Source organism: Oncorhynchus mykiss, chromosome 8 (assembly GCF_057628025.1).
Source record: "Oncorhynchus mykiss isolate SJ-2025 chromosome 8, ASM5762802v1, whole genome shotgun sequence".
Taxonomy (NCBI): Eukaryota; Metazoa; Chordata; class Actinopteri; order Salmoniformes; family Salmonidae; genus Oncorhynchus; species Oncorhynchus mykiss.
The window spans coordinates 78815671-78832910 of record NC_143029.1 but is presented as its reverse complement, the minus strand read 5'-3'; the positions used below and the strand labels follow the sequence as shown (position 1 = coordinate 78832910).

General features: G+C 43.6%; 1 protein-coding gene across 1 annotated transcript in view; it reads left to right on the top strand.

The window, feature by feature from the left end:
• Positions 1-329: 329 nt before the first annotated feature.
• The window catches only part of LOC110530990 (mitogen-activated protein kinase kinase kinase 20), a 32075-nt gene continuing 15164 nt past the window's right edge, over positions 330-17240 (top strand). Inside the window, exons 1-9 of the mRNA XM_090183148.1 lie at positions 330-604; positions 2824-2911; positions 4291-4392; positions 6877-6942; positions 7146-7174; positions 7665-7802; positions 8189-8275; positions 13447-13521; positions 14068-14174. Of these exons, the coding sequence (XP_090039274.1) occupies positions 446-604; positions 2824-2911; positions 4291-4392; positions 6877-6942; positions 7146-7174; positions 7665-7802; positions 8189-8275; positions 13447-13521; positions 14068-14174 (851 nt within the window). The 5' untranslated portion in view covers positions 330-445. The remainder of the gene's footprint in view (positions 605-2823; positions 2912-4290; positions 4393-6876; positions 6943-7145; positions 7175-7664; positions 7803-8188; positions 8276-13446; positions 13522-14067; positions 14175-17240) is intronic.

Below are 17240 nucleotides of genomic sequence, written 5' to 3'. Positions count from 1 at the left end.
TCTCTGTCTGTTCTCTCTCTGTCTTTTTGTCTGTTCTCTCTCTCTGTGTCTGTTCTCTCTCTCTGTCTGTTCTCTTTCTCTCTCTGTCTGTCTGTTCTCTTTCTCTCTCTGTCTGTGTCTGTTCTCTGTTTGTCTGTTCTCTTTTCTCTCTCTGTCTGCTCTCTTTCTCTGTTTGCTCTCTTTCTCTCTCTCTGCTCTTTCTCTCTCTCTGTCTGCTCTCTTTCTCTCTCTGCTCTCTCTCTCTCTCTGTCTGCTCTCTCTCGTTCTCTGCTCCCTGCTCTCTCGTTCTCTGAGTCCATTCTGCTATTGGGTGTGTGTGATTAAACTTTCTCTCCCTCTCTCAGACCCTTTCCCTCTCTCTCTCTGTTCCCTCTCTCTCTCTGTTCCCTCCCCTCTCAGATTGCTCTGTTTACTCAGAGCGGCTGTCTTCGAGTGCGTGTCAGCCATGTCGTCTCTGGGTGCCTCGTTTGTCCAGATAAAACATGAGGACCTGCGGTTCTATGAGAACTGTGGAGGGGGCAGCTTTGGGACTGTGTACCGAGCACACTGGATATCTCGGGATAAAGAGGTCGCTGTGAAAAAACTACTCAAGATTGAGACTGAGGTAGGAGAGACACACTTCCCTCTCCTGTCCCCTGTTCCCTCTCCTGTTCCCTGTTCCCTGTCCCCTCTCCTGTTCCCTGTGCCCTCTCCTGTTCCCTGTTCCCTCTCCTGTGCCCTCTCCCGTGCCCTCTCCTGTTGCCTGTTCCCTCTCCTGTTCCCTCTCCTGTCCCCTCTCCTTTTCCCTCTCCTATTCCCTGTTCCCTCTCCTTTTCCCTCTCCTATTCCCTGTTCCCTCTCCTCTTCCCTCTCCTATTCCCTGTTCCCTCTCCTCTTCCCTCTCCTCTTCCCTCTCCTGTTCCCTCTCCTGTTCCCTCTCCTGTTCCCTCTCCTCTTCCCTCTCCTCTTCCCTCTCCTGTTCCCTCTTCCCTCTCCTCTTCCCTCTCCTGTTCCCTGTTCCCTCGCCTGTTCCCTGTTCCTGCTCCTGTTCCCTCTCCTCTTCCCTCTCCTGTTCCCTCTTCCCTCTCCTGTTCCCTGTTCCCTCTCCTCTTCCCTCTCCTGTTCCCTGTCCTCTTCCCTCCACTGTTCCCTGTTCCCTCACCTGTTCCCTCTCCTCCTCCCTCTCCTGTTCCCTGTTCCGTCCCCTGTTCCCTCTCCTGTTCCCTCTCCTGTTCCCTCTCCTGTCCCCTCTCCTGTTCCCTCTCCTGTTCCCTGTCCCCTCTCCTCTTCCCTCTCCTCTTCCCTATCCTGTTCCCTCTCCTGTTCCCTGTTCCCTCTTCTGTTCTCTCTCCTGTCCCCTATCCACTTCCCTGTTCCCTCTCCTGTTCCCTGTTCCCTCTCCTGTTCCCTCTCCTGTTCCCTGTCCCCTCTCCTGTCCCCTCTCCTGTTCCCTGTCCCCTCTCTTGTTCCCTCTCCTGTCCCCTCTCTTGTTCCCTGTCCCCTCTCTTGTTCCCTGTCCCCTCTCCTGTTCCCTCTCCTGTTCCCCGTTCCCTCTCCTGTTCCTGGTTCCCTGTTCCATCTCCTGTCCCCTCTCCTCTTCCCTCTTCTGTTCCCTGTCCCCTCTTCTGTTCCCTGTTCCCTCTCCTGTTCCCTCTCCTGTTCCCTCTCCTGTTCCTTGTACCTCTACTCTTCCTATCATTTTGGAGTACAGAATTTGTTAATAACATAGGCTTCTTCTCTTCCTCCTATTCTGTGAGATATTGTATGGGCTATCTGTTTGTCTGGCATGATCACTGCTGTTCAGTGATTCCCAAACAAATTATGTGGCCGACACAATGAACAAAACACTATTTCCTGCCACAATCCAGTCTGAAATTGTAACTCAGTATAAATGATTTCCCAACCCAGCAGAAAACCCATGGATTATGGTGTCCTGGCCTGGCTGTGACACTGTCATTACACTGCCTGACTTTCTCCCTTGATGGGTGAATAACTGTTGAGACATGTACTGGCAAGGGCTGGGGCGCTTCTAAACACACACACTACACACTATACACACTACACACACACACACACTACACACACACACACTACACACACACACACACACTACACACAAACACAAACACAAACACATACACACACAAACACATACACACACACACACATACACACACACACACACACACACACACACATCCACACACACATCCACACAGACACATGCATACACATGAATTAGTCTTTGTGGAGCTGTAGCCTTGATGTTTGGTTAGAAAACAGTGGGATTGTATGACAGTAGATTTTTCAATTACTCATTTTGGCAAGAGGTTGATACAAAATGTCTGTGTTCTATAGTAGATATGGCCTGTTCGTGAGTTGATTGATAGCATGTTTACCATGTTGACGTTGTGTTGCTTGGTGCTCTGACCCTTGGTGCTCTGACCCTTGGTGCTCTGACCCTAACCTTGGTGTGTGAAAAAGTGAATACGGTACAGACATGCATAGCAGAAAAACATTGTGTACATCCCTCAGATCGCTTATATCAGAGTGATCAATATCCTTTGCATATACAGTACACCTATAGTAAGTATATACTGTGCACACCACAGGGGGCTGGTGGCACCTTATCGGGGAAAACATGCTCATAATAATGGCTGGAACAGAATAAATGGAATGTTACTGAACACATCAAACACGGTGGCTCCATGTGCTTGATACCATTCCATTCCTTCCGTTATTATGAGCCATAATCCCCTTCGCAGCCTCCTGTGATGCATACAGTACACACTCATGCTTTCTCCGTCCTACCAACCCCCCCCCCCCCCCCCCCCCCTCCTCTAGGCTGAGATTCTGAGTATTCTCAGTCACAAGAACATCATTCAGTTCTATGGAGCCGTACTGGAGTCCCCCAACTATGGAATCATCACAGGTCAGTGTGTGTGTGTGTGTGTGTGTGTGTGTATTTTCCTCATACACTCGCCAATGGATATGGAACCACAACAGGTTGAGGATCAATGTTTAGGCCACAGACTGTGTGAGTTGTATTTCCTGGCAGGACATAAGCTCTGTGACAGCACTGCCCATTATAATGACTTACAGAACACACTACTAAGTGTGTGTGTGTGAGCCTGAGGTGCTAAGCTATGTTTGACGTTTCTCAAGTCGTTATGAGTTCAGGTTGTGAGTGACAGTAGGAAGACTGTTGGACGATCTCAACCCCTGTTCTGTGTGTATGTGTGTGTGTGTGTGTGTGTGTATGTATTCGATTGTGTCTGTGTGTTTATTCTACACTGTACTGTACGGTTCTTACAAAGTGTCTTGAGTTGCAGAAATACACTACCGTTCAAACGTTTGGTGTCACTTGGAAATGTCCTTGTTTTTGAAAGAAAAGCAAAATGTTTGTCCATTAAAATTACATCAAATTGATCAGAAATACAGTGTAGACATCGTTAATGTTGTAGCTGGAAACGGCAGATTTTTAATGGAATATCTACATAGGTGTACAGAGGCCCATTATCAGCAACAATCACTTCTGTGTTCCAATGGCACGTTGTGTTAGCTAATCCAAGTTTAACATTTTAAAGGCTAATTGATCATTAGAAAACCATTTTGCAATTATGTTAGCACAGCTGAAAACTGTTGTTCTGATTAAAGAAGCAATAAAACTGGCCTTCTTTAGACTAGTTGAGTATCTGGAGCATCAGCATTTGTGGATTCGATTACAGGCTCAAAATGGACAGAAACAAAGAACTTTCTTCTGAAACTCATCAGTCTATGCTTCTTCTGAGAAATGAAGGCTATTCCATGCGAGAAATTAGAATAGAAAGAGGAGTGGGAGGACCTGGTGCACAACTGAGCAAAAGGACAAGTACAGACTGTCTAGTTTGAGAAACAGATGCCTCACAAGTCCTCAACTGGCAGCTTCATTAAATAGTACCCGCAAAACACCAGTCTCAACTTCAACAGTGAAGAGGCGACTCCGGGATGCTGGCCTCCTTTTAAAATGATAAACTCGGATTACCTAACACAACCTGCCATTGGAACACAGGAGTGATGGTTGCAGATAATGGGCCTCTGTACGCCTATGTAGATGTTCCATTAAAATTCAGCCATTTACAGCTACAATAGTCATTTCCAACATTAACAAGATCTACGCTGTATTTCTGATCAATTTGATGTTATTTTAAATGGACAAAAAAATTGCTTTTCTTTTTTCAAAAAAAAGGACATTTCTAAGTGAGCCTAAACTTTTGAACGGAGGTGTATATTATTTTTGTTTAAAAAAAATAAAAAATAATTCCTCTCCAGAGTATGCAGGCGGAGGTTCTCTGTATGAGTACCTGTCCAGTGAGCAGAGTAAGGAGATGGACATGGAACAGATCATGACCTGGGCCGTGGAGATAGCCAAAGGTGAAGACATACTTTTAAACACGTTTCCCTGCTCCCAGAACAGTGCTTCTATGGATTTGATCTATTCCAGAGTGAGCACACCGGATTCAACTCATCAAGTCCTTGAATAGGTGAATCAGGATAGCTAGTTCAGAGCTACAACAACATTGTGAAATGTCTGCAGAAGTTTGAGAACCACTGTCCCAGAGTACGCTTAGTATTCTAGTTCCACCAAGTCTCGACTCTAGAGCACCCTTAGCTAAATAAACTGGTTGAGTTCTGTCTTCCTGAGGGGAAAACTACGAAGCGGGATCCATGAGTTAGCCAGCTAGCTTGCCTGTATTTTCTGAAATAACTTTTAATTTATTAGAAAGATAAGCTTGAAACGTGCATGGTCTAATTGACTCAACAACCAAAAACACATAGCCTATACACTGAGCTTACAACACATCAGGAACTGCTCTTTCCAGTACATAGACTGACCAGGTGAATACAGGTGAACGCTATGATCCCTTATTGATGTCACTTGTTAAATCCACATCAATCTGTGTAGATGAAGGGGAGGAGACAGACAGGTTAAATAATGATTTTTAAGCCTTGAAACAATGGATTGTGTATGAGTGCAATTCAGAGTGTGAATGCGCAAGACAAAAGATTTCGATGCCTTTGAACGGGGCATGGTAGTAGGTGCCAGGCGCACTGGTTTAATAGGGATAGCCCCCTTTTTGTCAATTTTCACCTAAATGACATACCCAAATCTAACTGCCTGTAGCTCAGGCCCTGAAGCAATTTGGAAGGAAACACTTTGAAGTTTGTGGAAATGTGAATTGAATGTAGGAGAATATAACACAATAGATCTGGTAGAAGAACATACAATGAAAAAACCAGCCTGTGTTTTTTTACCACCATCTTTGAAATGCAAGAGAAAGGTCACTGTTAGCCATCACTCTGGTTGTAATTCCAATAGTGTCCACAAGATGGCAGCAGTGTATGTGTAAAGTTTCAGATGGATAACTTGGGGTATGACTGATCCTCAAGACTTTTAGTGTAAAGTCCCCAGGTACATTTGGGTAAATCGTAAAGGAGACATTCGCATTCATATTCCATTTTTCTGCAAGAATATCGTCAAATCTGTATACTTGGATTTTGATTTAGCTTTCCAAGTATTAGTAGCCATATTATAATGGCTACTAATACAAAACAAAACAAGAAGTTTTCATAACTTCATAATATCCTTACAATTTTTGTCCAAAATGAAAAGGCATGCTGTCGTACAAGATGAAAAGTGACATTTTATGACATATACATTGTTTCCGGATACTCCCATAAAGCCCAGCTCATTGGCTATCTAGCTAGATTTGTTTGACCCCAATTGGTGCTTATTTGACAAAGATAGTCGTTCAAGTGATGGCCGCCCGCATCATCGGCGTGCCATGAGGGCATCGCTCTCTGACCAAATATGGTGTCCTATAGGATATACTACACCCCTAATGAAATAGTGAAGTCTTGTTACCATCTAGGATCTCTGAGGAATAGATATGAACATGATTTGACTCGTTGAAACAACGTTTAAGGTGAGATTTTTCACAGATTCCTTTCTTTGCAAATTGAACAGTGGAAATACAAAATCGATCGTTCATGCTATATGGACCTTTTTAGGAAATGAAAAAGGATTTTATCTAACAAAATGACACTTCATGTTATCTCTGGGACCGTTTGAGGAGAGCTCCTAACAACACAGTTTTTTTCACCGCAATGGGTTTGATAAATTCACCTCTGAAGGTGAAATGTGTACTTACATTCTAAAATCTTGCTCTGATTTATCATCCAAACAATAGCATGGGATTTTTTCCCCGCAGTAATAGCTACTGTAAATTGGATAGTGGAGTTACGTAAGCTTTCAGCCGATGTATGACACTTCTATGTGCAGACAGCAGATTTTAGAGTAACAACAACTATCTTGACATAACGCCCTGAATGATTTACAACTGTCCCATTGACGGGACGCCGATCCATTAATGGTTTTTTAAGTCAAGAACTGCAACGCTGCTGGGTTTTTCACACTCAACGGTTTCCTTGTGTATCAAGAATGATCCACCACCCAAAGAACATCCAGCCCACTTCACACAACTGTGGGAATCATTGGAGTCAAAATTGGCCAGCATCCCTGTGGAATGCTTTCGACACCTTGCAGAGTCCCTGCCCTGACGAATTGAGGCTGTTCTGAGTGCAAAAGGGGGTGCAACATAATATTTGGAAGGTGTTCCTAATGTTTTGTACACTCAGTGTATATGTTTAGCTTTCTTAATGAATCAGAAAGTCAACAGTTATTTCTGGTTATTTATCAAAGTTAGCTGGCTGAGTGCAACAGGAGCACATTCTTCTCTGGTGTGAGGATCAGTGACTTGTTTGGAGACTGGTAGCCATTGTCGAGCAGAGTTGTTTACATTTTGTTGGTCTGTCATTGGTCCGTGGCTCAGGATGTTTAATGTTTCTGTCCAATAGGAATGCACTATCTTCATTCGGAAGCCCCAGTCAAAGTCATTCACAGAGACCTCAAGTCGCGAAACGGTAACCAACTGCACACACAATCTGCAACCAAACTTATCTACCCACCAGGAAATCCAACATTTCTCTCTCTGCTACTGCTACATAATAACTTTCCATTGTAAACCAATCAGGATGAATGGATTATAGTTTGATAGTGAGGAATGGCATAATGATGAGAAGTGGATCCTCTTGTGGACTGACCTTTATCTCTGTTCCTACTACAGTGGTACTGACAGCAGACAAGGTGCTCAAGGTACATACAGTAGGGTGTCTGACAATTATTGTGTTTTCACTTATACATCCTTTATTACTTTACCTGTACAGAGCCAATCTGTAAATATCCCATCCAACTACTTCATCACCATATTGTTATTTATTTGATTTATTTTGCACCCCAGTACCACTACTTGCACACACATCTTCTGCACATCTATCACCCCAGTGTTTAATTTGCCATACTGGAATAATTTTGCCACTATGGCCTATTTATTGCCTCACCCCCCTTATCCTACATCATTTGCACACACTGTATATAGACTTTCTCTATTGTGTTATTGACTGTATGTTTGTTTATTCCATGTGTAACTCATGTCCATTTGTCGAACTGCTTTGCTTTATCTTGGTCAGGTCGCAGTTGTAAATGAGTACTTGTTTTCAACTAGCCTACCTGGTTAAATAAAAGTAAAATAAAAAATAATGTTGTAGTTAAGTGTTCCAATGCTCTCTCTCTGGTCTGTTGTCAGATCTGTGATTTTGGAGCGTCTAAGTTCCAGTCCCACACCACCCACATGACAGTGGTGGGCACCTTCCCCTGGATGGCCCCAGAAGTCATACAGAGCCTACCTGTATCAGAGACCTGTGATACATTCTCCTACGGAGTGGTGAGTGTGTCTGTGTGGGAGGGGAGGAGTCTGATACTGTATGTTCTACCTCAAGTGGTCTTTCAGCAAAATCTTCACTGCAAAAACATCTGGCATATCATCTTGTGTCTGTGTGCGCTCGTGTGTGTGTGTGTGTGTGTGTGTGTGTGTGCGCTCATGTGTGTGTGCGCTCATGTGTGTGCGTTCGTGTGTGTGTGTGTGTGTGTGCGTTCGTGTGTGTGTGTGTGTGTGCACTGATGTGTGTGTGTGTGTGTGCGCTCGTGTGTGTGTGTGCGCTCGTGTGTGTGTGTGTGCACTCGTGTGTGTGTGTGCGCTCTTGTGTGTGTGTGTGTGCACTCTTGTGTGTGTGTGTGTGTGTACGCGGTCGTGTGTGTGTGTGTTACCAGGTGCTATGGGAAATGCTGACACGGGAGGTTCCCTTCAAAGGCTTTGAGGGGCTGCAGGTGGCTTGGCTGGTGGTGGAGAAACAAGAGGTACACCAAGACACATTGTTCTGATTTACGATTAGTTAAGAGCTTCAAGGGGCTCAGATTCACTTGCAAATACAAGACCGTCATACATAGAATAAACATAAAACCAGTGCTGGAAAAAGTACCCAATTGTCATACTTGAGTAGAAGTAAAGATACCTTAATAGAAAATGACTCAAGTAAAAGTGAAAGTCACTCAGTAAATGTAATTGCTTAAATATGAATGAGTATTGAAAGAAAAAGTATAAATCATTTCAAATTCCCTATATTAAACAAACCAGACGGCACCATTTTTTTGTTTTTCATTTACGGATAGCCAGGGGTACACTCCAACACTCAGACATCATTTACAGATAGCCAGGGGCACACTCCAACACTCAGACATCATTTACATATAGCCAGGGGCACACTCCAACACTCAGACATCATTTACAGATAGCCAGGGGTACACTCCAACACTCAGACATCATTTACAGATAGCCAGGGGTACACTCCAACACTGATAAATCATTTACAGATAGCCAGGGGTACACTCCAACACTCAGGCATCATTTACAGATAGCCAGGGGTACACTCCAACACTCAGACATCATTTACAGATAGCCAGGGGTACACTCCAACACTCAGACATCATTTACAGATAGCCAGGGGTACACTCCAACACTCAGACATCATTTACAGATAGCCAGGGGTACACTCCAACACTCAGACATAATTTACAGATAGCCAGGGGCATAATCCAACACTCAGACATCATTTACAGATAGCCAAGGGTACACTCCAACACTGAGACATCATTTACAGATAGCCAGGGGTACACTCCAACACTCAGGCATCATTTACAGATAGCCAGGGGTACACTCCAACACTCAGACATCATTTACAGATAGCCAGGGGCACACTCCAACACTCAGACATCATTTACAGATAGCCAGGGGTACACTCCAACACTCAGACATCATTTACAGATAGCCAGGGGTACACTCCAACACTCAGACATCATTTACAGATAGCCAGGGGTACACTCCAACACTCAGACATCATTTACAGATAGCCAGGGGCACACTCTAACACTCAGACATCATTTACAGATAGCCAGGGGTACACTCCAACACTCAGACATCATTTACAGATAGCCAGGGGCACACTCCAACACTCAGACATCATTTATTTTTTACTTATGTAATTTAACCACTGCATAAAACACATGCACACACTAAACAAGTTACACACACAGAGCAGGAGTAACAATGTGATGCTCTCATGCTTTCTGCTGTGAGGAGGGTAAGGAGTATTTCTAGAGCTGACCTCAGCTCTCTGCTCTTGTAAGGCATGTATACTGTGGGTTTATACTGTGTGTAGGGGGGTTTATACTGTGTGTGTGTGTGTGTAGGGGGGTTTATACTGTGTGTGTGTGTGTAGGGGGCTTCTGCTGTGTGTGTATTGGACCCCATCCAAGAGCATACTGGGATACTCAGGAATTGTGTTCTCAGATCTCTATAGAGTGCAGCACACTACTACTGGAACATACACTTGTTTCAAATCAAATCACATTTTATTTGTCACATAGACATGGTTAGCAGATGTTAATGCGAGTGTAGCAAAATGCTTGTGCTTCTAGTTCCGACAGTGCAGTAATATCTAACAAGTAATCTAACAAATTCACAACAACTACCTTATACACACAAGTGTAAAGGGATGAATAAGAATATGTACATATAAATATATGGAGGAGCGATGGCCGTGCGGCATGGGCAAGATGCAGTAGATGGTATAGAATACAGTAAATACATATGAGAAGAGTAATGTAGGATATGTAGACATTATTAAAGTGCTGTTATTTAAGTGATTAGTGATACATTTAATAAATGGATTTAATGAAGGTATTAAAGTGGCAAGAGATTATGTATGTTGGCAGCAGCCACTCAATGTTAGTGGTGGTTGTTTAACAGTCTGATGGCCTTGAGATAGAAGCTGTTTTTCAGTCTCTCGGTTCCTGCTTTGATGCACCTGTACTGACCTCTCCTTCTGGATGATAGCGGGGTGAAAAGGCAGTGGCTTGGGTGATTGTTGTCCTTGATCTTTTTGGCATTCCTGTGACATCGGGTGGTGTAGGTGTCCTGGAGGGCAGGTAGTTTGCCCCCGGTGATGCGTAGTGCAGACCGAACCACCCTCTGGAGAGCCTTGCAGTTCTGGGCTGAGCAGTTGCTGTACCAGGCGTTGATATAGCCCGACAGGATGCTCTCGATTGTGCATCTGTAAAAGTTTGAGTGTTTTTTCAGCCTCCTGATGTTGAAGAGGCGCTGTTACGCCTTCTTTACCACACTGTCTGTGTGCGTGGACCATTTCAGTTTGTCTGTGATATGTACAAAAAGGAACTTAAAACTTTCCACCTCCACTACTGTCCCGTCAATGTGGATAGGGGGGCTGCTCCCTTTGCTCTTTCCTGAAGTCCACGATCATCTAATTTGTTTTGCTGACATTGAGTGAGAGGTTATTTTTCCTGACACAACACTCCGAGGGCCCTCACCTCCTCCTTGTAGGTTGTCTTGTCGTTGTTGGTAATCAAGCCTACCACTGTAGTGTCGTCTGCAAACTTGATGATTGAGTTGGAGGAGTGGATGGCCATGCAGTCATGGGTGACTAGGGAGTACAGGAGAGGGCTGAGAATGCACCCTTGTGGGGCACCAGTGTTGAGAATCTGTTAAGGTGGAGATGTTGTTTCCTACCCTAACCACCTGGGGGTGGCCGTCAGAAAGTCCAGGACTCAGTTGCACAGGACGGGGTTGAGACCCAGGGCCTCCAGCTTAATGACGAGTTTGGAGGGTACTTTGGTGTTAAATGTTGAGCTGTAGTCAATGAACACCATTCTTACATAGATATTCCTCTTGTCCAGATGGAATAGGGCAGTGGGCAGTGTGATGGTGATTGCGTCGTCTGTGGACCTATTGGGGCGGTAAGCAAATTGGAGTGGGTCTAGGGTGACAAGTAGGGTGGAGGTGATATAATCATTGACTGGTCTCTTAAAGCACTTCATGATGACAGAAGTGAGTGCTACGGGGCGATATTCATTTAGTTCAGTTACCTTAGCTTTCTTGGGAACAGGAACAATGATGGCCATCTTGAAGCATGTGGGTACACCAGACTGGGATAGGGATTGATTGAATATGTCCGTAAACACACCAGCCTGCTGGTCTGCACATGCTCTGCCGTCTGTGCTGACAGCTTTGCGAGGGTTAACACGTTTAAATGTTTTACTCACGTTAGCCACGGTGAAGGAGAGCCCACAGGCTTTGGTAGCGTGCCGTGTCAGTGGCACTGTACCGGCCTCAGTTTAAACCCCCTTCCACACACACACACACGCATATAACCCCTACACCAGAGTTTCCCGAACTCGGTCCTCGGGACCCCAGCTGATACAAATAATCAACTAATCATCAAGCTTTGATAAATTGAATCAGCTGTGTAGTGTTAGGGCAAAAACCAAAACGTGCACCCCTTGGGTTCCCGAGAACCGAGTTTGGGAAACTGGTGTAGGGGGTTATATGCGTGTGTGTGTGTGTGTGTGTGTGTGTGTGTGTGTGTGTGTGTGTGTGTGTGTGTGTGTGTGTGTGTGAGTGAAAGGGGGTTTAAACTGTGTCTATATTCCAGTAATACTGTGCTGCACTGTATAGACATCTGAGAACATAATTGCTGAGTATCCCAGTATGCTCTTAGATGGGGTCCAATAGTGGTGAAAGAAAGAGATGTATTTATTTCATTTTAAATCCCTCCAGAGAAAACTGTTTCCATATTATCCCCTTGCCCCTGACAGTGGATGTATCCTATTGCCTGTTGTTGCTTTGAACTGGAGCCTGAGCATTGGGTTTTCTTTAATTGTAACACTTCCTTGGTTTCCTACTTCATAATTTTATGTAATGGACATACACAAAATAGTCCAAATTGGTGAAGTGAAATTCAAAAAAAGGGAAAAGTGGTGCGTGCATAAGTATTCACCCCCTATGAAGCCCCTCAATAAGGTCTGGTGCAACCAATTACCTTCAGAAGTTACATAATTAGTTCAATAAAATCCACCTTTGTGCAATCTAAGTGTCACATGATCTCAGTATATACAGTATACACCTGTTCTGAAAGGCCCCAGAGTCTGCAACACCATTAAGCAATGGGCACCATCAAGCAAGCGGCGCCATGAAGACCAAGGAGCTCTCCAAACAGGTCAGGGACAAAGTTGTGGAGAAGTACAGATCATGATTGAGTTATAAAAAAATATCAGAAACTTTGAACATCTCATGGTGCACCATTAAAAAATAAGCAAACACATTTGATGTTCGCCAGAAGGCATGTGGGAGACTCCCCAAACATATGGAAGAAGATACTCTGGTCAGATGAGACAAAATGTAGCTTTTTGGCCATCAAGGAAAATGCTATGTCTGGTGCAAACCCAACACCCAACATAAAAAACATCCCACAGTGAAGCATGGTGGTGGCAGCATCATGCTGTGGGAATGTTTTTTATCGGCACTGGTACTGGATAATTGGTCAGAATTGATGGAAGGATGGATGGCGCTAAATACAGGGAAATTCTTGAGGGAAAACTGTTTCGGTCATCCAGAGTTTTGAGACTGGGACGGAGGTTCACCTTCCAGCAGGACAATGGCCCTAAGCATACTGCTATAGCAACACTTGAGTGGTTTAACGGGAAACATTTAAATGTCTTGGAATGGCTTTGTCAAAGCCCAGACCTCAATCCAATTGAGAATCTGTGGTATGACTTAAAATTGCTGTACATCAGAGGAACCCATTCAACTTGAAGGAGCTGGAGCAGTTTTGCCTTGAAGAATTGGCAAGAATCCCCGTGGCTCGACCTGCCAAGCTTATAGAGACAAACCCTAAGACACTTGCAGCTGTATTTGCTGCAAAAGGTGGCTGTACAATGTATTGACTTTGGGGGGTGAATAGTTATGCACGTTCAAGTTTTCTGTTTTTTTTTGTCTTATTTCTGGTTATTTTTTTTTTCATCTTGAAAGTGGTAGGCATGTTGTGTAAATCAAATGATACAAACCCCCCTAAAGTCTATTTTCATTCCAGGTTGTGAGGCAAACAAATGGGAAAAATGCCAAGGGGGGTGAATACTTTCGCAAGCCACTGTATATGGTTCCTGTGTGTCTGTTACAGAGGCTGACCATCCCCACCAGTTGTCCGCCTAGATTTGCTGACCTGATGAAGAGATGCTGGCAGGCTGAACCAAAGGTGAGAGGGCAAAGGTCAGGGCTACCACTCTGATTGCCTGATTGGACAATGCAGCAGCTGGTACTGAACTTAGTAACCTGGGCTCTGAAGTCTGGCATACTATGAACTGTTACAGAAGCGTGAACTATTGATACAGTCCTAATGTGCGTAAATACTACAGTAATGTCCCGCAAAACACTACAGTAAACACTACAGTAAAGTCTGCAAAAACACTACAGTAAATATTGCAGTAAACACTACAGTAAATACTACAGTAAAGTCTGCAAAAACACTACAGTAAATATTACAGTAAACCTAACAATTTATATTGCAGTAAACACTACAGTAAATGTTACAGTAAATGCTACAGTAAATATTACAGGAAAAGTCTGCAAAAACATGACAGTGAATACTATAGTATTCCTACCACAGTAAACTATAGTATTTTCTTCATGTGCACACTAGATTTTTTTAGGCTTAGCTGAAAAATCAAAAAAGCTGCAGTTGCAGTGTTGACTTAATATTGTGTGTGTGTGTGTGGGGGGGGGGGGGGGGGGGGGGTTCTAGGAGCGTCCAGTGTTTAAGCAGGTGTTGGGGATTCTGGAGACCATGTCTAATGACAGCAGACTACAAGACCAGTGTAACTCATTCCTACACAACAAGGACCAGTGGAGGTACGCAGTGTGCATGCATGTGTGTGTGTGGTACAGTAAGCAGAGACTGGATTGTTTAAACTCTACTAGTTGCCCGAGCCTCCCCAGCTTCTCCTTCACCCAAATCCAGATGGACCCGTACAAATCAGCTGGGCTAGACAATCTGGATCCTCTCTTTCTAAAATTATCCGCCGCCATTGTTGCAACCCCTATTACCAGTCTGTTCAACCTCTTTCGTATCGTCTGAGATCCCTAAAGATTGGAAAGCTGCCGCGGTCATCCCCGCTCTTCAAAGGGGGTGATACTCTAGACCCAAACTGTTATAGACCTTTATCCATCCTGCTCTGCCTTTCTAAAGTCAAGTTAATAAACAGATCACCGACCATTTAGAATCCCACCGTACATTCTCCGCTGTGCAATCCAGTTTCCGAGCTTGTCATGAGTGCACCTCAGCCACCCTCAAGGTCCTAAACGATATCATAACCGCCATCGATAAAAGACAGTACTGTGCAGCCGTCTTTATCGACCTGGCCAAGGCTTTCGACTCTGTCAATCACCGTATTCTTATCGGCAGACTCAATAGCCTTGGTTTCTCAAATGACTGCCTCGCCTGGTTCACCAACTACTTCTCTGATAGAGTTCAGTGGGTCAAATTGGAGGGCCTGTTGTCCGGACCTCTGGCAGTCTCTATGGGGGTATCACAGAGTTCAATTCTCGGGCCGACTCTTTTCTCTGTATATATCAATGATGTCGCTCTTGCTGCTGGTGATTCTCTGATCCACCTCTACAAAGACGACACCATTCTGTATACTTCTGCCCCTTCATTGGACACTGTGTTAACCTGTTAGAGCTCTAGGGGCGCTATTTCATTTTTGGATAAAAAACGTTCCCGTTTTAAGCGCGATATTTTGTCACGAAAAGATGCTCGACTATGCATATTCTTGACAGTTTTGGAAAGAAAACACTCTGAAGTTTCAGAATCTGCAAAGATTTTGTCTGTAAGTGCCCCAGAACTCATTCTACAGGCGAAACCAAGATGATGCATCACCCAGGAATTAGCAGAATTTCTGAAGCTCTGTTTTCCATTCTCTCCTTATATGGCTGTGATTGCGCAACGAATGAGCCTACACTTTCTGTCGTTCGCCCAAGGTCTTAGCAGCATTGTGACGTATTTGTAGGCATATCATTGGAAGATTGACCATAAGAGACTACATTTTCCAAGTGTCCGCCTGGTGTCCTGCGTCGAATTCGGTGCGCAATTGCCAGCTGCTTCTACTTTACCATTTGATTCAGGGGAGAAAGCATGTGTCCAAGAACGATGTATCAATGAAGAGATATGTGAAAAACACCTTGATGATTGATTCTAAACAACGTTTGCCATGTTTTCAGTCGATATTATGGAGTTAATTTGGAAAAAAGTTTGCGTTTTGAGGACTGAATTTATGGATTTTTTTTGGTAGCCAAATGTGATGTATAAAACGGAGCTATTTCTAATACACAAGGAATCTTTTTGGAAAAACTGAGCATCTGCTATCTAACTGAGAGTATCCTCATTGAAAACATCAGAAGTTCTTCAAAGGTAAATGATTTTATTTGAAGGCTTTTATGTTTTTGTTAATGTTGCGTGCTGGATGCTAACGCTAATGCTAACGCTAAATGCTAACGCGAAATGCTAACGCTAGCTAGCTACTTTTACACAAATGATTGTTTTCCTATGGTTGAGAAGCATATTTTGAAAATCTGAGATGACAGTGTTGTTTACAAAAGGCTAAGCTTGAGAGATGGCATATTTATTTCATTTCATTTGCGATTTTCATAAATAGTTAACGTTGTGTTATGCTAATGAGCTTGCTGATAGATTTACACAATCCTGGATACAGGGGTTTTTTCATAGCTAAACGTGACGCAGAAAACGGAGCGATTTGTTCTAAACAAATAATCTTTCAGGAAAAACTGAACATTTGCTATCTGAGAGTCTCATTGAAAACATCTGAAGTTCTTCAAAGGTAAATGATTTTTTTGAATGCTTTTCTGTTTTTTTGTGTAAATGTTGCCAGCTGAATGCTAATGCTAAATGCTACGTTAGCCATCAATACTGTTACACAAATGTTTGTTTTGCAATGGTTGAGAAGCATATTTTGAAAATCTGAGATGACAGTGTTGTTAACAAAAGGCTAAGCTTGAGAGCTAGCATATTTATTTCATTTCATTTGCGATTTTCATGAATAGTTAACGTTGCGTTATGGTAATGAGCTTGAGTCTGTATTCACGATCCCGGATCCGGGATGGGGAGATCAGAAAGGTTAACGAACATCCAAACAAGCTTCAATGCCATACAACACTCCTTCCGTGGCCTCCAACTGCTCTTAAATGCTAGTTTAACCAAATGCATGCTTTTCAACCATTCGCTGCCCGCACCCGCCCGCCTGACCAGCATCACTACTCTGGACGGTTCTGACCTAGAATACCTGGACAACTACAAATACCTAGGTGTCTGGCTAGACTGTAAACTCTCCTTCCAGACTCATATCCTGTTTGGCGCAGGCATGCTGCTAGCGACCCACCTCGACAACATACTGTGAAATTGCAGAGCGCCAAATTCAAATGACAGAAATAGTAATAATAAACATTCATGAAAATACAAGTGTTATACATCAGTTAAAAGATTAATTTCTTGTTAATCCAGCCGCTTTGTCAGATTTCAAAAGCCTTTACGGCGAAAGCATAACATGCGTTTATGTAAGGACATTTCTCTCAGCAGACAAAACAGTAAAAATAGCTAGCTATCTGAGGACAGTGCCCTGCACACAAAAGCATACAAACATTTTCCAACCAAGCAGAGGAGTCACGAAAGTCAGAAATAGCAATAAAACAAATCACTTACCTTGGAAGATCTTCATCTGGTTGCAATCACAAGGGTCCCAGGAACACAATAAATGGTTGTTTTATTCGATAAAGTCCTTCTTTATGTCCCAAAAACTCTGTTTTGTTGGTGCGTTTTGTTCAGTAATCCACTGGCTGAAAGGCGGTCAAAACATGCAGACGAACACATCCTAATAGTACCGGTAAAGTACGTTGAAACATGTC